At 48.4% G+C, this 22,289-nt stretch overlaps 1 protein-coding gene across 1 annotated transcript in view; it reads left to right on the forward strand.

The window, feature by feature from the left end:
* The window catches only part of Tab1 (TGF-beta activated kinase 1 (MAP3K7) binding protein 1), a 33,307-nt gene that overhangs the window by 6,056 nt on the left and 4,962 nt on the right, over positions 1-22,289 (forward strand). The window contains exons 2-8 of the mRNA XM_036208174.1: positions 12,438-12,574; positions 12,917-13,070; positions 14,024-14,110; positions 14,540-14,678; positions 17,300-17,413; positions 18,419-18,530; positions 20,469-20,613. Of these exons, the coding sequence (XP_036064067.1) occupies positions 12,438-12,574; positions 12,917-13,070; positions 14,024-14,110; positions 14,540-14,678; positions 17,300-17,413; positions 18,419-18,530; positions 20,469-20,613 (888 nt within the window). The remainder of the gene's footprint in view (positions 1-12,437; positions 12,575-12,916; positions 13,071-14,023; positions 14,111-14,539; positions 14,679-17,299; positions 17,414-18,418; positions 18,531-20,468; positions 20,614-22,289) is intronic.

The following is a 22,289-nucleotide window of genomic DNA, read 5'->3' on the forward strand; positions in this document are numbered from 1 at the left end:
AGTACAGGGGCGGAGGAGTGGGTGGTTTGTGTGAGTAGCAAATATGTGACCTTTCCAAAAATTGTTCAGCAGTGTGGAGGAAGGATGAGACTTGGCAGACATGCTAATAGAATCGCTGGGGATGCTTCTCATGGATAGTCCCTGGCAGAATGGGAGAGGGATAGGAGAACACGCCCAGAGCTCACTCAGCCACAGCACAGCAAGAATGCTTTTGAGTGGGTCGGTAAAGTCAGGGAGGACCAGATATCCCCTGGCTCGCACTGGCACAGCCTTCTGGCAGTTTCTGGCTACTTGCTATTAAATCAGTGTCTGAGGCCCAAGGTGACTGGCCGCCTGTTGAAGGAGCACCCAGAGTTCAGGAGAAACTGCCCATTTGTCACAAGGCCTAAGGCCCTGTTTGAGGCCAATGTACTACAGGTGAAAAAACTTTCCTGTACTACTAAGGAAAAGCACATTAATTACCTTGTAGCACCATCTCCAGAAATGATCACACTTGAGTAGTGCAGGCTTTCAAGTAGTCAACCATTTAACAGTACCAGGTTATAGCATGATAGTGGCCAGAGGCCACATGCTTGGTGACCTGATAGTGGAATGCCCAGTACTCATGCTGAAGCCACTGGAAGCAGGATCTGGGACCTTATGCAGTGTGCTCCTGGAGCCCGTGCATCATGAGGTTTGGTAGGTGTTGGAAAAGCAGCAAAGAGATGGTTACTGATTGGGAAGGCAATTGCTCTTCAGTTCCCTTCAGACTCCAGTGCTGTCAAGAGGAGAGCTCAGTTTGCTCTTTTTATGCTCTTGTTACTCTGATGACATTGCTGTTCTTTCTCTTTTTTTAAAAAAAAGACTTGTGTGTGTGTGTGTGTGTGTGTGTGTAGGTGTAGGTGTAGGTGTTTGGTGTCCAGAAGAGGGTGTCAGATCCCCAGGTGGTTTTGAGTCATCCTGTGTTCTGGGAATTGAGCTTTGGGTCCTCTGGAAGGGCAACATTGAGCTCGCCTCCCCCCCTTTTGAGCAGGGGGCAGTTTCAAGGCTAGCCCTGGCTAGTCTGTACCAGGTTGGCCTTGAATTTGTGGTGGTTATCTTTCTACTTTTTCCTCCTGAGTGCTAGATCTAGCTGCTAATCTCTTTTAAAACCTAGATAATTGGGCTGGAGAGGTGGCTTAGCATTTAAGAGCACTTGCTGCTCTTCCAGAGTCTGTGACAAGCAGTAGATTAAGTAGATTTTCACTTTTTGTCTTCCAGATCCCATAAGTCATACTGGCTTTCCACTTATTATAGTACCGGAAAAGCTTGCATTCAAAACAAAGTCATCTGAGAAACTGATAAAATTGGAAGTGGATTGATGGCTTTTAGATTGATCTCAGCCTTTGGCAGAGGTCAGATGTGAAATTGGAAGTATATAATTTATTGAGGACGATGTGTGACTCCCAAGGTGGATTGGAGCAAGGACTGGAGGGTGGATAAGATAGAAATACCAACAGGTGAATGTTGCCTCCCGTGCTTGCTTTCAGTTGTGCCTGTGGGGTAAAATTTTGCCTTTATCTCACTAGTAAGCCAAGGCAAACTGGCCAGGAACTTACTGCTTAAAGATGGCCAATGTAGAGCCTGGTGGTGGTGGTGGTGCACACCTTTAATCCAGTACTTGGGAGGCAGAGGCAAATGGGTCTCTGTGAGTTCGCGGCCAGCCTGGTCTACAGAGCGAGATCTAGGATAGCCAGGGTTATCCTGTCTCAAAAAACAAACAAAAGGATGGCCAATGTAAAGTAAGTGGGACTTGTTTAGCAAGATGCACTGGCATAAGTAGTTGCCTTCAGGGTGTGCTCATCTCTGTGATTGTGGCAGTAAGACCAGAAGCCTCTTCATTTGAGGCCCCAATATACTGCGCTTTGCTCCCCCCCTTTTTAATTTTGTGAATGAGGGGTGGGATGGGGTACATGAATATTATGTGGAGGATAGAGGACAACTTAAAGTCATTTTTCTCCTTCCACCATGTGGATGGATTCTGGGATCAAACTCAGGTTTTCAGTCTTGGAAACAAGGGACTGAGCCATTTTGCCTGCCCTGTACTGAGCTTTTCTTTTGTTGTTGCACTTTTGATTTTTGTCTTTTGTTGAGACAGGATCTCTTTAAATAATCCTTGCTGTTCTCTAACCCCTCAAACTCAGAGAGCCACCTGCCTCTGCCTCCCGGGTGCTGGGGTTAAAGGCGTGCGCCGCCACACTCAGCTCTGTATTGGACTTTTCAAGGAATGTAAACCCTTGGTGTACCCCTTCTGCCAGAAGTGAGTTTACTTCCCATACCTTTTGTCACGGCAGTTTTTTAGACTTCATTTTGAAGTGCTATATGGAAGGCTTTAGCTGAACAAACTTCACAGCTGTGTGAGATTGTTGGCCTGACAGGGTGAGATTCAAAGCTCTGTCAGTACTCTGGAAGGTTGGACGGACTATTAAGGTCTCATGTGACTATGTGAATGTAGGTTTAAAAGTCTTCCACAGGAGTGTGACTGGGGGACACTAACCTGCCAGACCTTTCAGGAAGGACTTGCTTTATCTGACAGTGGGTGTGTGCTTCCCCTGGGAGGCTGGCTGCCTCTCCTGACTCAAAGCTCTTCTTTCTCATATGTTGCCTTTTTTTTTTTTTTTGAGACAGATTCTCTCTTTGTAGCCCTGGCTGTGCTAGAGCTCACGATGTGGGCCAGGCCCCCCTGTCTCCGCCTCCCAAGTGCCAGAGTTAAAGGCATGCGCCACTGCACTCGGAGTGTGTTTCCTATCTTGCTGCTTGACCCCCCCCCCCATTGTTTTACTTTTAGCATTACACTTGAGGGGTTTCAGTAGTGTTACCATGTCACCTGCAGGGAGAAAAGGCTTTATTTCTTTATTTTCAAATTCTACCCTGTCGTTCTTTTTTCTTGCCTTGTCTGCATTCACACATCCAGTTGAATGTTGAGTTGATGCAGAAAGTAGGCGCCTCACTGTGTGCTAATGAAAATGGAAGTTGCTCCTCTCTGAGTTACCCACTAAATGAGATGCTGGCATCGACATTCTGACAGACCGAAAGTACACACTTACAACGTGTTAAGAAAAGATCAGAGCCGGGCGGCGGTGGCGCACGCCTTTAACCCCAGCACTCGGGAGGCAGAGGCAGGCGGATCTCTGTGAGTTCGAGGCCAGCCTGGGCTACCAAGTGAGTTCCAGGAAAGGCACAAAGCTACACAGAGAAACCCTGTCTCAGGAAAGACAAACAAACAAAAAACAAACATCAGTTGGGGGAGGTAGCTCTGCTGTACAAGGACCAGAGGACCAAAGTTTGAATCCCAAGCACTCATGTAAAAGCCAGATGCTGTGTGTTGACCTACCTGTAATTCCAGCATTCAACAAGACTGGCTGGAATTGTCCATCTCCAGGTTCAGTGAGAGACCCTGCATCAGTGAATAAAGTGGAGAGCAATCAAGGAGACTCAATGTCAGTTTTAGCCCCTTGCCACATACACACCCAGACATGTGAATACACATACACTCACCCTGTACACATACAAAAAGAAAACCAGTAAATGTGGTTTTGGGGGTGCTTTTTTCAAGGTAAACAAAGACTGTGTAAGTGCACACTGGCACTGGAGTCTTGATAAAAATATTGTTTGCCAGCTAGTAAAAGGATAAATCTCTAGAATTTACTGACTCAACATTGTAAAAATAAAATTAAAAAGAAAACAATTATTTAGAGTCAGGCATGGTGGCACATGCCTTTAATCCCAGCAGTTGGGAGGCAGAGACAAGTAGATCTCTTTGAGTTCAAGTCCAGCTTCGTCTACATAGCAAGGAGTTCCATGGCTACCCAGTAAGGCCAGTTTCAAACCCCACAAAAAAATGTTTATTTTTATTTCTTGTGGATGGATGCTTTGCCTGTAAGTATGTCTGCGCACTGTGTGTGCAATGCCTGTGGGTGCCAGAAGAGGGCATCAGTCAGAGCCTCTGGAACTGGAATTACACAGGGTTGTAAGCCACAATATAAGTGCTGGGAATTGGACCTGGGTCCTCTGGAAGAACAGTCAGTACTCTTAACCACTGATTCATTTCTCCAGCCCCTGAAAAAGAGATTTTTAAAAATATAGTGTATGAGTTTCCAGACAGTAATTGTAATTACTGAAGGTCAAAGTACCAACTGAGTACATTGATGTTGTTACGCTCACAGGTTTCTGATTTGGGAGAGTTTGTTATTCCTTCATCAGCTAAATATGGCCTTGGTGGTCAGTACAGCATCGGCCCACCCAGAGCATCTTCCTGGGTTCCCACCATGCATTGCTTCCTGAGTAACACCAAGGCAGGTTTTCCAATCAGAGTATGTGTCCTTTATTTGCACATGGTAGCAGCTAGCTTTTTTCTTTAAAAATTTTCCCCTCTGTGTGTGTGTGTGTGTGTGTGTGTGTGTGTGTGTGTATTTGTGTTTGCAGACATGCATGTTGAGTCCTGGGATCAAATCCAGAAAATTAGGCTTGGTGGTGCTGCAGGCCTCAGGAAAATGTATGGAATCCACTATCAGCTACTGCTTGGAAAGGTCAAGGGCTTTTCCCAAGATAGCTTAAGAAGTCTTGGTGGTGTTTTAGCTTTTCTGTATACATTAGCTGGTTCCTGCAGTGATTTTTTTGTTATGCTATGTATGCTTCCAAGAACAGTGCATTGACCTGAAATTCTTCTCTAGCATAGCTTTGTTTCTTGTGCAACTGAAGATCAGACCCTCCTCTCTCACAGCCCAAATGGCATTCCAGAGCAACTGACTCAGAACAAAAGGGTTTTTTGCATACCAGGTACATTGTAGCTTTGAGGCAGAATTCCTAGCTCCTAGCAGAGTTACCCAGCCCAGCCAGTATATGGCAGCTTTGGAAAATAGAGGCAGTTTTACTTTAGTGATTCTATAAATTCTTTTACCTAACCACCTGTAAGATCATAGTTTGAGCACATTTATGATAGACTCATAACCTTTTGCCTAACCACTTAAAAGAATATATTTTGAGTCCGGTGGTGGTGGTGCACGCCTGTAATCCAGCACTCTGGAGGCAGAGCCAGGTGGATCTCTGTGAGTTTGAGGCCAGCCTGGTCTACAGAGCTAGTCCAGGACAGGCTCTAAAGCTACAGAGAAACCCTGTCTCAAAAAACCAAAAAAAAAAGAATATATTTTGAGCACATAAATTCCCTTTCTGGCTTATTCCAGGCCTTATCTGCCCTACATCCTCTCTTCACTCCCCTTTGGGTTGCAAATGAAGCTGACTGCCATGCTCTTGTGGGGACCTTGGAAGCCTTGCTTTGAATAGGTAAGAGTCAGGCAGCTGGTAAGACAAGGACCAGTGAGAGGAAGGGAAGGTGAGGACGGGAGGAGAAGGAACAGAGAGGAGCTGTGGAGAGAGAAAACGAAAGAGTTTCATCCTGTACGTAGGTTCCTTGAATATCAGCTGGTTGTAGATTCTTCCCAGGCCCTGGGAGAGGGCTATTGAGGGGCTCAGACTCCCCAGTGCTGGGATTACAGGTGTATGCCATTAGGCCCAGCCGCTAGACTTTGTTTTGTTTTGTTTTTGAGACAGGGTTTCTCTGTGTAGCTTTGGAGCCCTCCTGGAACTCACTCTGTGTCACAGAGATCCACCTGCCTCTGCCTCCCAAATTCTGGGATTAAAAGCATGCACCACTACTGCCCAGCTCTTTTTTCAAGACTTATTTGTTATGTATATAGTATTCTGTCTGCAGGACAGAAGAGGGCACAAGCTCTCATTGTAGGTGGTTGTGAGCTACCATGTAGTTATTGGGAATTGAACTCAGGACCTCTGAAAGAACAGCCAGTGCTCTTAACCTCTGAGCCATCTCTCCAGCCCCACCACTAGCCTTCCTAATACTGTATCTCTAACCCTGAATTAGTTGCTGGGGTAATACTTACTTTTTTCTGCTAAGTATGGATGTTAAAAGGATTCTAGTCCCTGGAATCCTGTGTCCGTCTGTCCTTTTGTGGGTTAGATGATGGCCAAGGAAGTACATTAATTGGAATGGTGGTCTACATCACAGATGGCATTTGGTATTGCCCGTTGTAAGGATTCTGTCTTTAATTAATAATCACCAGGCTGTGACAGTGGCCCAGCCTAAAAAGCGGGTGGGCCCTCTGTGCGTTCCTTTCTCTTCACTCTCTCTCCTTCCCCTTCCGTCTGTCCTCCCTCCCTCCCTCTCTCTCTCTCCCTCCTTCCCTCCTTCCCTCCTTCCTTCCTTCCCTCCCTCCCTATAAAGCTCTAAAAAGGTAACCATGGCTTGTGATTCTTCCGATCAGCACTCTCCTCTGCCAGCATGGCCTCAAGAGCTGCCACTTAACCAGCCTTAACCAACACCTGTCTCATGTTAGAGGAGTTCAGTCCATCTTAAGCTCATCTTTAATGCAGATGGGACTCTAAAACCATCGTCCACACTTTAAACCGTCTGCAGCCTGTAGGGTGCTGAATTACGTACCTCCTTGCCGTCCTTCCTCGAGGACCCAGGATACTCCTGGTGTAAAGGTGCCCTTGTGTTTGTACATCTGTACAGACCCTCAGGCCTCCAGCTGCTTTCCCTCATGCTCAGTGCTCACTGTGCACACCACACCAGCCTCATGTGTCTTTCAGTCAGGTACGTTCTTCTACCTCAGGCTCTTTGCACATACTGTCCCACTCTCTGGAAAGACCAGTACTCCAGCCACTCAGGTCTGGCTTGTAGGTCACCTGCTTTTCCTACCACCTCATCTAAGAGCTCACCCCATCACTTTCTGTCTGGTTTTTGTAGTGTGTTTCTCCACAGCCCATATCCCTGGCAGAATTGTCATGCCGATTTATTGTATTGTATGGTTGGTGTCTCTCTTCCCCTAGTAGGGAAGCTTCAAACCACTGGTTTCCTTGTTTTGCTGTGTTGTGTTGTTCCTGGGACTTTGAGTAATGCCTGCAGATAGGTTTTAAGCAGTTGCAGATTGAGTGTGTATGTTAACTAGATACACAACAATCACATAATACATGTGGCTACAGTGATGTAAGTCAAGAACAGAGCTAGAAGGTGTTTCGTTGCCAGGAAGCAGATTGCCTTTTGCTCTCACTTGGCCTAATGTCACCGGAGCTAAGCAGAACTTGAGCCATTTCATTTCCAGTGGTAACTTTTAGATAGAGTCCTCAGAGACTAATAGGAGACCCAGAGACTTCATATCCTGGGGTGAAATTGTGACTAAAGTGAATATCCCATGAGGGAAACATGAATGAGTGTGGAGGCATACCATATTCATGGATCAAGAAATTGGTGGAGGGTTGGGGATTTAGCTCAGTGGTAGAGTGCTTGCCTGACAAGCACAAGGCCCCTGTTTTCAATCCTCAGCTAAAAAAGAAAGGAAGGAAGGAGGGAGGGAGGGAGGGAGGGAGGAAGAGAGAAATTGGTGGAGTGGAGATGTCAGTTCTCCCCAGGCTGGCCTGTGATTTAAGTAATTGCAATCATTTATTCATTTGTTTGTGAGACAAGGTCTCATTGTGTAACCCAGCCTGGTGTCAAACTTGTGATCCTACTGCCTCAGCTTCCCAAATGTTGGAATTACAGGTGAGTATCCACCCATAGGGCCTGGATTCCCAACAAGACCTGTGTGTGTGTGTGTGTGTGTGTGTGTGTGTGTGTGTGTGTGTGTGTGTGTGCGCGCAAAGTAACTCTAAAATTTATATGGGAAGGCAGAAGAGAATCTGGACTAGCTAAAACAGTCTTAGAAAAAAATAATACAGTATGAGAAATCCTAGGTCAGCGGTTCTCAACCTGTGGGTCCTGCATCTCAGATATTTCCATTACAGTTCATAACACTAGCAAAATTATAGCAATGAAATAATTTTATGGTTGGAGTCACCACAACACGAGGAACTGTATTAAAGGGTCACAGCATGAGGAAGGTTGAGAACCACTGGTACTGTAAGTGAATTTAAGACTATCACAAAGCTGAAGGGATAAAATGTGCATCACAGAGATGAACAGAACAGAGTCCAGAAACAGCAGAGGTCTGATGGTAACTCAGTAGAGAAAGCTGATCTTCAAAGGTGGTGTTAGAACCACTGGACAGCCATATGCAGAGGGACATTGACCTAGAGCTTCCTGCTACAGAGATTAATTCAAAAGAGGTCTTGGATGTAGACATAGAACTGTAAAATTTCTAGTGAATGTGAGGTTCTCATGGCCTGGGCTGCTCAGGGAGCTCTTGGATATGACTCAGTACAAACCGTAAAAGGAAGAAATCAATAAAATTGAAATCATCAAAAATTTATATTTATGGTCTGGAGAGATGGCTCAGTGGTTAAGAGCACCAACTGCTCTTCCAGAGGTCCTGAGTTCAATTCCCAGCAACCACATGGTGGCTTACAACCATCTGTAATGAGATCTGGTACCCTCTTCTGGCCTGCAGGGACACATGCAGGCAGAATATTGTATACATAATAAATAAATGAATGAATGAATGAATGAATAGTTGTAAAAGAAAATAGGAAAAAAATTTATATTTATTCTACCAAAACTAATATGAGATAAATGGAATGGCAAGCTGCAGACTTGGGAAAGTATTTACAAATCATGTTGTCAACAAAGGACTGTACTATAAAATATATAAAGAACTCTCAGAACTCTGTTGTTAAACAACACAGTTTAAAAGGAGGCATAAAATAAAATGCACCCAAAAAAAAAAAAAAAAAAAAAGCCGGGCGGTGGTGGTGCACGCCTTTAATCCCAGTACTCGGGAGACAGAGGCAGGTGGATCTTTGTGAGTTCCAGGCTAGCCTGGTCTACTAAGTGAGTTCCAGGAAAGGCGCAAAGTTACACAGAGAAACCCTGTCTCAAAAAAACAAAAACAAAAAATAATAAATAAATAAATGAATGAATGAATGAATAAATAACTAAATAAATAAATAAATGCTTGCCAGAGAGGACCTGCGGGTAGCAAGTGAACACTTGAAAAAATGTTCAGTATCATTAAGTATCAGGGAAGGCAAATTACACCACAAGCTCAGGCATACTTTAGAGTGTCTGAAGTAAAGAACAGTCAGGTGATAGATACCTCGTGCTGACCACGACACAGTGGAGTACTTGCTGCTGGCCAAAGTACACGTGGTACAGCTGCTTGGGAGATGTTTTGGCCTCGTCTGCCAGAGCTGCACACCCAGGGGCTGGAGCAGTCAGGAACCCTGTTTGCTCTCCAGAAGACTTTAGTTTTATTCCTGGCACCCCTGTCCAGGGGCTCACCAAGCCTCAGGTTCTAGCTCCCCCTTCAGGCTTCCAGGAGCAGCCATACACATAGGGTATTTGCTAGCATACACAAATACATAAAATAGTAAGTATCAACCTATCTCTCTGTCATATTTGGGACAGGGTCACTATCTAGCTCTGGCTGGCCTTCCTCCCAAGTACTGGGACTAAAGGTGTATACCATCACTCCTGGCCCTATAAAGAAATTTAAAAGAAAAAGCTAAACATCCGTTTACTTGGACCTGGTGTTTTGTTTTTGCATGTATGTGTGTGTACCACATGCATGTCAGCCTTCCAGTAGATGTTTGTGACCCAAGCAGCTCAAACCCTAGGTAGTTACCAAAAGAAGTGAAAAGTTAAGCTCAGATAATAGCTTGCACATGAATGTTGCCCAAATGTCATCCTTCAGAGCATGCGGGGATAAGCAGACTCCTTCTTTGTCCAACAATGAGAAAAGAGAACTATGGGAAAGATGAGCAAGTTATTACTGCATACAAGCAACAGTGTGGCTGAATCTCAAGGGCAGGATGCACAAAAGAAGCCAGTCTTAAAGGGTTGTACACCACATGCTTTGACAGGTAGCTTGGCCGTCCTGGGAGCTCTGTAGACCAGGCTGGCCTTGAACTCACAGAGACTTGCCTGCCTCTGCCTCCCAAGTACTGAGATCAAAGGCATGCGCCACTACCACCCCGCTGTCAGACGTCATTCTTAAAAAGGCAAAACTGCCAGGCGGTGGTGGCGCATGCTTCTAATCCCAGCACTCGGGAGGCAGAGGCAGGCGGATCTCTTGTGAGTTTGAGGCCAGCCTGGTCTCCAAAGGCACAAAACAAAACTACACAGAGAAACCCTGTCTGGAAAAAAAAAAAAAAAAAAAAAAAAGGCAAAACCACAGGATGAAGAACAGGCCAGTATGCCCCAGGCCTGGGGTAGGTGGAGCAAACTCCCACCCCAGCAATGCATTTGGAATGTTGGGCATTCTGTGTCCTGACCAGAGGTCAGGTATCTAGAGATACAGATCTCTAGTGTATCAGCAGGACTGCACACCCAAAGAGATCAACTTAACTACATGATCATTTAAAATAAAATAGACTCCCACACCCTGCAACAGTGGCTCCAGGGCACTAAGTACTGAACAAAAGCCTTAAAATAGACAAATGTGGTATAAAAGCAATTAAAATTGGATTATGTGTATGTCTATAAACTGACTTCTCACTATGTAAATAGCAGAAGGTGAAATTTGCCACAGAAGCTAGTTCTTTCCATATCTGGGGCAGCCAGCTGAAGTGGTTTTACATCTTTATCTTTCATTTCTTTTCCTTTTTTTGCTTTGGTTTTTTGAGATAGGGTTTCTCTGTGTAGACCAGGCTGGCTGTGAATTTACGAAATCCACCTGTGTCTGTCTCTGCCTCCCAAGTGCTGGGATTAAAGGCATGTGCCACCACCACCCAGCTGTTTTACACCTTCTTTGAAAATTAGCATGTAAGAAATTGCATCTGGTGGTCGTAATTGTTGAATATTTCAATAAAACTTTCCAACTTGCTGGGCGGTGGTGGCGCACACCTTTAATCCCAGCACTCGGGAGGCAGAGGCAGGCGGATCTTTGTGAGTTCAAGGCCAGCCTGGTCTACAGAGCGAGCTCCAGGAAAGGCACAAAGCTACACAGAGAAACCCTGTCTCGAAAAACTAAAAAAAAAACAAAACAAAAAACAACAAAAAAAACACTTTCCAACTTTTTCAAAGTATTTTATGTGTATGAACGTTTTGCCTGCATGTATATATGTGCACTACATATAGGTCTGATGCCTGCCATGTGGGTACTTGCTTTCTGGACCTTTGCGATAGCCTTCCAGTGGGTGTTTGTGTCTTTAATCTTACGCTGTTGCAGTCTTGGCTTTAGCTACATATGCAGGGTGCTTTTGGGAGCCTCAGGGCACACTGGCCACTGTTTACCTTAGCCAGGTGCTTCTGTCCATCCTTCCTAACTGCAGAATAGAGAATGTATAATTGAGGCCTCACACAAGACCAAGTTCCCTGCCTGCCAGATAGGGTCTTCTCAAATTTAATGCATATGAACATGAAGACATGGCTGATAAGCAACCCATCCCCAGTGACCATGGATGGGGTCAGATAGTCCTGAGTCTTGTACTCACAAGGACTTCCATTGTGCTGTTTCCTACTGCTGTGTCTTGCCTACTACTAAGTCCTACGTCCAAAAGGAAAGGGGAAGAGAAGGAAATAAAAGAAAATACAGATGCTTAGGGGCCACCACTAGGAACCTTACAAAATTAAGAGTTGGGATGTTTGCCTAGCAGTGGTGGCACATGCCTTTAGTCCCAGCACTCTGGAGGCAGATGCAGGCCTGATCTATAGGACGAGTTCCAGGACAGTCGCGGTTATACAGAGAAATCTTGTATTAAAAAAAAAAGAATTGGATGTTTAGGCCAAGACTACTTGGACTGTGTGTGTGTGTGTGTGTGTGTGTGTGTGTGTGTGTGTATCTGCAGTTATTGTGCAAAACATCCTGGTTTGAGATCTGGTAGGAGGGGATAAAAGTCAGTTGTGGGCATGAGAGATGGGACCAGGGTGAAGTACAGGTACACAAGGCAGTGACCCCTGAGTCGGCGATCCCAGAAGACTTGGTGGACAAGAAAAAGGGTGTGCGTGGTCCTTCAAGCCCCAGCTGTTGGAGAAGATGTGGTGGGGGATGGGAAGGGACACAGGTAGAGGCCGCCTCCATTATCAGGAAGGATGACAGACTGACTTGCAGGCAGGAGTTTCTGAAGGCCAGGTCCCAGCTGCCTTCCTGAGAGCAAGCGTGGGAAGCTGTTTCTAGCACAGACAACCCAGCTGGCTGCACCCAGGTCAGGCATTGTGCCGGTGGGGCAGCATGCTGCAGTTGGTTTCCTTGCGTGCTGCATGGTCAGGACCTTTGTGGGAGGAGTGTGACTCCCGCCTTGTAGTGCAGCTCTCTCTGAGAAGCCACCCCGAGCTTTCCACCTGGGAATGCTGCCGTTTTAGGATTTCCATGGGAACCAGTTTGTGTGTACACCACGGAAACAGGAAAGCTTTGTGTCTCTTCAGAGAAGCGTCATTTCCCAGGCAAAACCATCTTGTGGGACTTGGAGAAGCAGGTGCAATGGGATCTGGGGAAGATGGCGGGCTGTCACACTTGCCTGGTGTTTCCCAGGAGCAGCAGCCAAGCTGGACGGATGACCTGCCCCTCTGTCACCTCTCCGGAGTCGGTTCAGCCTCCAACCGCAGCTATTCTGCTGATGGTAAGAGCACCGAGAGCCACCCTCCAGAGGACAACTGGCTTCAGTTCAGGTATGTGTGGCGTTGCTGTACGGACAGAGCAAGAAAAGATTCTGCCTTGCCACTGCTGTGTATGAGGCTTGCCTGTGAAGTGGGGCCTGTGGGACGTGACCACTACTGTGGCCCTTTCCATGTCTAGTTAAGCCAAGGGCCTGCTATGGGGTAGGGATGGAGTAGGCTGAGAGGGAGGATCAGCAAGCAGGTCATTTTTATAGTGAAACGATGGCCACCATGTGGGGCCTAGATGAATACCTGAAGCCTTTTCTGCCTTTAGCCCCTCCCCAGTTCCGTTCCTTCTTCCCCATCACCTTCATGGCCCTGGTCTCAGCCCTCTTCCTGCCCTCCCTCTGCTAGAAGTGAAAACAACTGCTTCCTGTACGGGGTCTTCAATGGCTATGATGGCACCCGGGTGACCAACTTTGTGGCCCAGAGGCTCTCTGCAGAGCTTCTGCTGGGTCAGCTCCACACTGAACACACTGAGGCTGATGTGCGGCGGGTCCTGCTACAGGTAAGGGCATTGGGCTGGCTGCCAGTGGTCTCTCTTCTCTAGAACTTGGGCCCTGCAGCTCTAAATGTGGACAGGGTGATTTGACGATTACCTACTTTTTCATCCCCTACCAAAGATCAGTTCTGGGTACAGTTGATTGTAGCAAGGGTTCCTTGCCCCCCAGGAGTCTAAGGCAGGCAGGGAGCAGCAGTTTTTCCATTGGTAGCAGGACTGACTTGGGAGGAGGCATCACCTGGAATGGAGAATGGAGGCCCTGTGGGGACAAGGTCCTTACAGTGACTTCTTTGCTTGGGATGTGGTTAGGTGCTCATTCTCCAGTGCTGACGGCACCCTGCGTGTTCAGCAACTATCCCCACTCCTGTTCTGGCCTACACCTCACTGGCCAGGGCTGTGTTTCTTTTGTTGGTGTGCTGGGATTTTCCTCTACCCAGGAAGGCTTCTTGGTCTTTGAGAAATTGCCCCAGCCTTTTCCTGTTCTCCATGACCTCGGGGCTCCTAGGCCAGGGGAAGCTTTCTGCTTCCCCAGTGTCCATCAGGTCCTGACCAAGGCCTCTTCAGCAGAGGTCTCCACGTCACTACAGACTCTCATTGACCAGGCACCCCTCTGAGCCCGGTGCCATGGGTAGATTCTCCCAGTTTCCACGAAGCCCAGTGTGCAGCACAGGGTTTCCACCTCTCCGGTCTTGAGCACAGGACTTGGCCCTTGCTCCCGCCTCTCTGATTCCTTTGCAGGCTGCCTAGGTAGCACCCTTCTCCCATCCCACAGCTAAAGGTCTTTGTCAAACACTGGACAGGAAGGCCCGCATGTGAGGCACAAATGATGTGTGTCACTCACCCGTCGTCACAGGGGATCTGCCGTGGATGCCGTGGCTCTGTCACTCTCCATAGGGACATTTAGCAGGAGGTGATGGTATTGTCTGAGCCAGCCCTTGCCCTGACCTGTGTCCCTTCAGGCCTTCGATGTGGTAGAGAGGAGCTTCCTGGAGTCCATCGATGACGCCTTGGCTGAGAAAGCCAGCCTCCAGTCCCAGCTGCCAGAGGTAATGGCCTGTCTGTACCGCTGGGTACCAACACTAATCCTCTGTGTCGCTTGTCGCCCACGGGCACAGAAGGCCTGCAGGAGGAATCCTGAGGCAGCGTCCTGTTGGGGAGGCTGGGATGGCAGTGAGTGTATCCCTGTGGGGACTCTTGGCCATCGGTGGGCAGCTTTTTTCCGAGGATCATCTTTGGGTAGCAGAAGTAGGTGGAAGGAAAGGCCTTTCTAGGTTCTGTTGTCTGGTTCAGGCCAGAGCCAGGATCACCTTCAGGTTAAAACACCAGCGGCCTTCCCAGGCGTCCTCCAGGTATCCAGCCTGGTTGTGTCTTTGCTGTTTGTCATCGGTCTGTCTTTATCTTCAGGGGCGGAGAGCATTGGTAAGATGGCCCTCAAGCCCTGTGCTGTTCTGACCTCTCTTGATGATGACTTGCAGGGTGTACCCCAGCACCAGTTGCCACCCCAGTATCAGAAGATCCTCGAGAGACTCAAGGCATTGGAGAGGGAGATTTCGGGAGGGGCCATGGCCGTCGTGGCAGTCCTTCTCAACAACAAGCTCTATGTGGCCAATGTTGGTGAGCCACCACCCGCCCCACACCCGCCTGCGTCCTGCATGCCTGTCTCCCCTTCACGCTGTTGGATGTGTCAGTCCCAGAGGGAGGGCGAGCAGATGAGGCAGGGCAAGGGCAGATGTCCTGGCTTTGCATGAATTGCATCCATTTTGGTTTTGTTTTTTAAGATACGTGTATGAGTGTTTTGTCTACATGTGTGTCTGTGTACCACATGTGTGCCTGGTGCTTGTGGAGGCCAGAAGTAGGCATATGATCCCCTGGAACTGGAGTTAAAGATGGTTGTGAGCCACCACGTGGGTCCTGGGAACAGAACTACACCCTTCCGAAGAGCAGCCAGTGCTCTTAACTGCTGAGCCATCTCTGTGTGGGCTCTCTGCAAACACCAGGGCTAGCAGAGTAATGATCGAATCCCTGTGAGGCAAATCCAGTTCAACATGGTTCAGTAGCCTGTCGTCGTCGGTTCAAACTTTTAGAGCAGTGTCTCTCAACCTAGGGGTCAAACAACCCTTTCACGGGGATTGCCTAAGACCATCAGAAGACATAGATATTTACATTATGATTCATAATAACAGCAAAATCAGTTATGAAGTAGCAATAAAATAATCTTATGGTTGGGAGTCATTACAACCTGAGGAACTGTATTAAAGAGTATCAGCATTAGGAAGGCTGAGAACCACTGTGCTAGAGTCTGACACCGGGCAGTTTATTTTAGACATATTTAAATACACTACAGTTTGGAGAGACGTTTCCAAGTATAACACAGTCCCATGTGCACAGCAAAGCATAATTATATCAGGACTCTTCCATTCCTTTTTTTTGAGACAGGGTCTCTCCTGGCTGTCCTGGAACTTACTGTGGAGATCAGACTGGTCTCGAACTCACAGAGGATTCCCTGCCTCTGCCTCCCGAGTGCTGGGATTACCCAGTGAAACTTTTCCAAGTACAAGTCACTTCTTCTATGAAAATGTGTTCTATAGATCGACTACATTTGTTAAGGACCTAGGGAAGGATCTAGATCTGGTATGATCTTGGGCATACAGATGGCTCAGAGGTCACCTAGGCTATTAACCACTTCAGTCAGGTCCTGTTTGTGGGAGCCTGGAGGAGCCACATGTGACCTGGCCCTAAAGATAGCACAGAGGTCGTCTAGACTGTTAAGTACCTCCGTTTCCAGCTTTCTGGGTGGAAAACAGGTTATGTGTCTGTTCCTTTGAGGAGACAGCCCTGCATGTCTAACATTCCTGATTTCCCTAGTGCTTATCTATGACTGCAAGAACCTCTATGCTCCCAACATCTGCCGCCCCATGGCTTCTTTTGAAAGAAGTTACCTAGAGTGAAGGCTTGCTCTGCACTCTCAAAAAGAGCAGGAAGCTGAGTGATAGGGACATTTGTATTTAAGGCCAGAAGAGGGGCCATCAGGGGACCCAAGAACTGGTGCAGGATGCATGTCACTGTGAGGTCTGTAAGAGACACCACAACCACAGCAACCCTTAGAAAGGAACCACATTTAATTGGAGTGGCAACTTTCGGTTCAGAGGTTTAGTTCATTATCATTGTGGCAGGGAGCATGGTAGCATGCAGATAGACATGGTGCTAGCTTTATCTTGATCAGAAGGCAACAGAAAGTAGACTGTCTCACTGGGTATATCTTGAGCATTTGAGACCTCAAAGCGTACCTCCATGGTGACACGCTTCCTCCAACAAGGCCACACTCCCATTAGTGCCTTTCCCTTTGGGGGCCATTTTCTTCCTAACCACCATAAGGGCTCATGGCATCCCTGGCTCATTTCCTCCCCTTTTTTTTTTTTTCAAGATTTTACTTATTATGTATACAGTGTTCTGTGTGTATGCTTGCACACCAGAACAAGGCACCAGATCTCATTACAGATGGTTGTGAGCCACCATGTGATTGCTGGGAATTGAACTCAGGACCTCTAGAAGAACAGCCAGTGCTCTTAACCTCTGAGCCATCTCTCCAGCCTCCTCCTTTTCTTTCCTTCTTCCTTCCTTCCTTCCTTCCTTCCTTCCTTCCTTTTTTTAAAAGATAATTTATTTAAATTTATTTTATGTGCATTTGTGTGAAGATATCAGATCCCCTGGAACTGGAGTTACAGACTGTTGTGAGCTGCCATGTGGGTGCTGAGAATTGAACCCGGGTCCTCTGGAAGAGCAGCCGGTGCCATTAACCGCTGAGCCATCTTTCCAGTTCTTCTTCCTCCTTCTCTTAAGATTTCCTTAGGGATCAACTTGCAGGATGTAAAGCGGCTGGTAAATAGTAGTTAGTGAACCTCCATGCCCTACACCAGCCCCGGCTGTTACTGTCCTGTGGCCAGTCTTGTCTCCTCTGGAGCCCCTTCTTCCCAAATGGTTTGACAACAACCACAGATACTGTGCCGTGATGATCTAAAGACTTGGTATGGGTCCCTAAGGACAAGTGTCTTAGTAAGCTCAGTCCTCTGAGCACTCTGTAACATATAGCCTGCTTCCGTACTGACTCAGCTGTCCTTGTTTGGCGAATCATCCCCGTGTCCGTGCTCCTTGGTGTGTGACGTCTGCTTGTCTCCCTGTTGTGTCTGTGGGTCCTGTTTCTCCCTCTGCTTAATCTTGATCAAACTTTGCTGCAGGTACAAACCGGGCCCTTCTGTGCAAATCTACAGTAGATGGGTTACAGGTGACACAGCTGAACGTGGACCACACCACGGAGAATGAGGATGAGCTCTTTCGCCTTTCACAACTGGGTGAGTAGGGGAGACGGGGCTCAGAGACCTGTGGGGACAGGGAGGCCAGCTCCTGGGCTCCCTCTGTGCCTTCCTTTGGTAACTGGGAGAGGGAGGTGCGTGCCAGAAGGGCTGGGCCTGTAGCCAGGGCTGGATCTGCTGCTGGACCGTTGTGACTTGGGAACCTCTTCATCTGTGGTGAGGGTAATGGTAACACCCCCTTTGGAGAGTTAGTGAATGCAAACTGCTTCCCAGAGGAGCATCTGGCTCGTAGTAGGCGCATGTCCCTGTTTGTGTGAGACTCCAAGAGAGCAGAGAAGTCCTGCAATCCCAGTGTTGCTGGAGCCTTCCCTTCTCTCCCAGCCCTGCAGACATGGCCGCCTTCTGGGCTTTGAGCAGAGGCAGACAGGACCACACTGACTAGTGCCACAGTGCCTGCAGGGAGAAGCCTGTATTGAGTTACTTTTCTCTTTACTGCAGCCAGATGCCTGACAGAAGTAGCTGAAGAAAGAGTTTTTTTTGTTTTTTTGTTTTTTTTTTTACTAATCCTAAAAAGGGATACTGTCTGTCATGATGGGAGAGCATGGTGGCTGAGTGGTGGCAGGATTCTGTGACAGTTAATTATTAAATCTTGGCAAATCAGGAAGAGAAGAGAGCACCAGAAGCTGGTTAGCCTATGCCTTCCAAAGCCCACTCTGCAGTCCTGCTACCAGCTAAACCCCATATCTAAAAGGTTCCAGAGCCTCCCAGAACAGCACCACCAGCTAGGAGCTAAGTGTTCAGACACATGAGGCCATGGGGACATGACACCTTCCAACCATAGCAGGGCCTGAATGAGGGTTGTTCCATTAAGGTTAGGGACTGAGAACGGGGACACTGGGTTGTTGTGCTCTGTGGTACCTGGGCATCCTTTACGTTTCCCTTTGTTTTGTCCTCACTCACCGAGTGTGTGGCTGTCTCATCACCATCCCCTTCCACTCTTCACCGAGGAGAAAGGGGCCTGTTGAGTTGTCCTCTCTTCGGTAGGTTTGGATGCAGGAAAGGTCAAGCAGGTGGGCACCATCTGTGGACAGGAGAGCACCAGGCGCATTGGGGATTACAAGGTCAAATACGCCTACACCGACATTGACTTGCTCAGGTAGGTGGTCATCCCCGCAGCCCCAGCCATTTGTGAGACCAGAGGAGCTGGGGTCAAAACAGATCCCAGGCTGCAGTGGGGGGGGGGGGGGGCTATGGGCCCCAGAAGATACTTTCTGCCTCCAGAGAGCTGGGTGTGGAGTGGGCCCAGACCAGCAGTCTGGTCCTGTGATCTAGGCCCACAAGGGTCGAGGAGGGAACTGACCAAGTCCAGGACAGCAAAAGTGCCACAGAGCCTGGTGGGAGGGTCTCGTGACAGCGTGCGGTGCCAGCGTGAACAGGAACTGACAAGACCAAAGGGCTCTTAGTCCTTGTCTGTGACTTAGGCCAGGTAGAGCTGGGGGATGACTCATCCATTCCCTTCCAGGGCCGTTCCCTCTGGGGCTACCCAAGTCCCCATGGCAGTGATGGTCCTTTGTTGTGTCTAGTGTGCTCACCCTTTATGCATGACCTCTTGTTCACCTCCTACTCAGACCCTCTGTGCTGGGTCCTGTCATTAACCCACAGGCATGTCCATGAGGGCAAATTGAGGCATGGAGACATTCAGGACCTGGCCAGTCATGGTATTGGTGATGGGCCCAGGCAGTCTGAATTTGGTCCTTCACCTCTAGCTAGCTGTGGTGGGGAACTTCTCACAAGTGCCTGTGTGTTCCACTCCCGCACTGTGTCACAGCCAGAACATTTTTACCAGAGACTCCCTCAGCAAGGCCAGGCTTCCTGGCTAAGAGTCCTTCTCCTCCCAGAATCTGAATATCCGGTATTGGAAAGCTTTGCCCCTGGTTCGCAGGGTTCTGTTTACTTCATTGGGTAGGAGGTCTGTGACTTAAAACAGTTCGGAAAGGGGCGTGCAGCCTTCCATCCCAAGCAGACCCACCCCACCCAGAGGCTGCTCGTCCCTTATGTGTCTTGCTTCCAGATGTCTTATGTGTGTCATGGGAGCTAGGGTGCACCCACAAGCTCTGCCTCTGTCGACATGAAAAGGAGCAGCTCAGTGTGGTCAGGACAGGTCACGTGCCTCTGCTTCCATGAAGGTGTCTGTCCCTCCACCCGTGCACACCTGCCTTGAGCTGCTGTCCTGCCGTGTGACAGACACTATGACTCCAGCAGATGGCTCTGTCAGCATCTACCTGAGCAGCCCCTGAGTAATGACACTGAGGATGCTCCCAGACTTCCCTCCTCTCAGTGTTTGTCAAAAATGTCCTCACAGGACACATGTGCTGGAGTGTTTTGACACTATAATGATTGACACACATCTGCACGGTATTAGATGGGATCTTAGCTGAAATAGACGCTAAGCTTGGCAGAGGTCAAGTTACAGCAAGAAGATGGGCTTTTCTTTGCTTTTAAATTTATTTTTATTTCAAAATAGTCTCTTACTAGTGACCCAGACTGAGATGACCCATAGTGGTGCCTATGTTGTGTTGACTTTGACATCCTCTTCCTGTCCCAGCTGCCCGAGTACTGAGAATACAGGCATTCATGGCATCACCCCGCTGACATACAGGCCTTTGAAAGATAACCTCCCAGCCAGGTGTCGTGGTGGTCCAGGTTTGTCATCCAGCACTTGACAGGTAGAGGCAGGAACATTAGGAGCTCAAAGTCATCCTTGGTTACATGATTGTAAATTAGGGGAGGCTACTCCCCTTATCAGTTAATGCGTACAGAAGTCACAGCCATCTCGATGCTCCATTCCCACCCCGCCCTGCCGCAAACCAGCCTGTGGCTGTGGCAGGAAGCAGAGTGGAGCCCAGATCTACCATCTGACCTTTGTCTTCATGGCCCCTGGGCTTTACTTTAGTGGCTGCCCTGAGGAGTCAGCTCTGCTTTCCCTCTTACCGAGTCCAATGTTTTCTGTTCTGAGTGTAGATTCTTACCCTCAGCAGAAGCAGTGCCCCCTGGGGGCCTTTCCACACCAAGCCCTCAATCCACTCTCCCATAGTGCTGCCAAGTCCAAACCCATCATCGCCGAGCCGGAAATCCATGGCGCACAGCCTCTGGATGGCGTGACAGGCTTCCTGGTGCTGATGTCCGAGGGACTGTACAAGGCCCTGGAGGCAGCCCATGGACCCGGGCAGGCCAACCAGGTGAGTGGGGTAGGGCAAGCAAGTGGCGTGGAACATAGCAGGCCAACCCATGGGCAGTGTGCTGGTGACCCAGAGCCCTGATTCTCAAGTCTTAAAGTACTGTCACCTGGCTCAAAGCCAGGGCCTGAAGCAAAAAGATAGGAACTGTACTGCCCCTGGGGCTTCAGGAAAGAGTCAGAAAGGGCATTGACAGGACTGGAGAGATGGCTCAGAGGTTAAGAGCACTAGCTGCTCTTCCAGAGGTCCCGAGTTCAATTCCCAGCATCCCGTTATATGGTAGCTCACAACCATCTCTAGTGAGATCTGATGCCCTCTTGTGGCACAAGGTGTATGTGCAGATAGAGCACTCACATAAAATAAACAAACTGAAAAGAAAGGGCCACGACATGCTGCCCAGAATGCTGCCAGGCTTTGGTCTCATTTCCCTTCCCACCGGGCCTAGGACTACCTTTCCCTCCCACGTGGCAGATACTCCCTCTAAGGACTATGGGGAGCTCAAGGGTGAGAAGACAACATTACTCAGCCACTGGGAGCTCCTTATTTCTCTACACCTTAGAGATACAAGACAGACAGACAGTGGCGGTCAGAGAGACTTCCAGGGTGTCATGCAGGTTCCATGTGTTCCATGTACTGAACTCGGGGCCTCTAAGTTACAGTCACAGCCCATTTTATTTTTGTTTTGAGACAAGCAGTTACCTAAGCTAGGCTTGAACTTACTTTGTAAACTAGGCAGGCCTCAAACAGCGCCCTCCTGCCCCAGCTCCTCAGGTAGCAAGGAATACAGGCCTGTGACACAGTGCTGGGCTAGCATTTGAGGGGGGCTGTCTGTACCTTGAGTTCAGATCTGCCTGCTCCTCTTTTTTTGGTATAGTTCTTGTGTGTGTAAGAAGGTAATCCTTTATCCTTTTCTGCTCTGCTATGCTTCCTTCCTTTCTTCCTTCCTTCCTTCCTTCCTTTCTCCATTTTGAGATGGAATCTTTCTCTGGAGCCTAGGCTAGCTTAAAACTAGTGGTGTAGTCCAGGCTGGCCTTAAATTTGGAAACCTCCTGCCTCTGCCTCCTGAGTTCTGGGGTTCACAGGTGTGTCCCATAGCACTCAGTTCGCTTCCTCTGCTCACGAAAGCCTGGCTGTCACCTAGTCCCTGTGTCCAGGGTTTCCTGCCCATTATATTTCACCTTTCATTCCAGCGGCCTGTAGTATGGAGGGCCAGTGGTGACTTCCTCACAGAGGAAGTCTAGGGTCCTGTCTCAGGTGGTGTGGCTGGCCAGACACAGCCAAGCCTCAGTGCCAGGTCCTGGTCCTTCCCTTCCGGTCCCCTATGCTGCTGCTTCTAGGATGTGATAGCCAGTCATCAGGCAGAGGACTTGAGTTTGTGCTTCTGGTCTTTTTGTTTGTTCATTTTTGTTTTTTAGACAGGGTCTCACTGTGTGTGGCCTGGAACTTGCAATGATCCCCCCGTGTCTGCCTCTCGAGTGCTGGGGTACAAACACATATACCACCACATCTGCCGAGCTTTTGATCATTCAGTGTAATTTTTTTTTTTTACATCTATTAGGTTCTAGAATACACCAGACTTCTTGGAGGGCAGTTCCTGACAAAATGCCTTGCACGTAGAATAGGTCTTTTCTCCGGGAAGATGGCACAGTCACAGCCTTTGCCTTGCATTTCTTAGCAGT

Source organism: Onychomys torridus, chromosome 16 (genome assembly GCF_903995425.1).
Source record: "Onychomys torridus chromosome 16, mOncTor1.1, whole genome shotgun sequence".
NCBI lineage: Eukaryota > Metazoa > Chordata > Mammalia > Rodentia > Cricetidae > Onychomys > Onychomys torridus.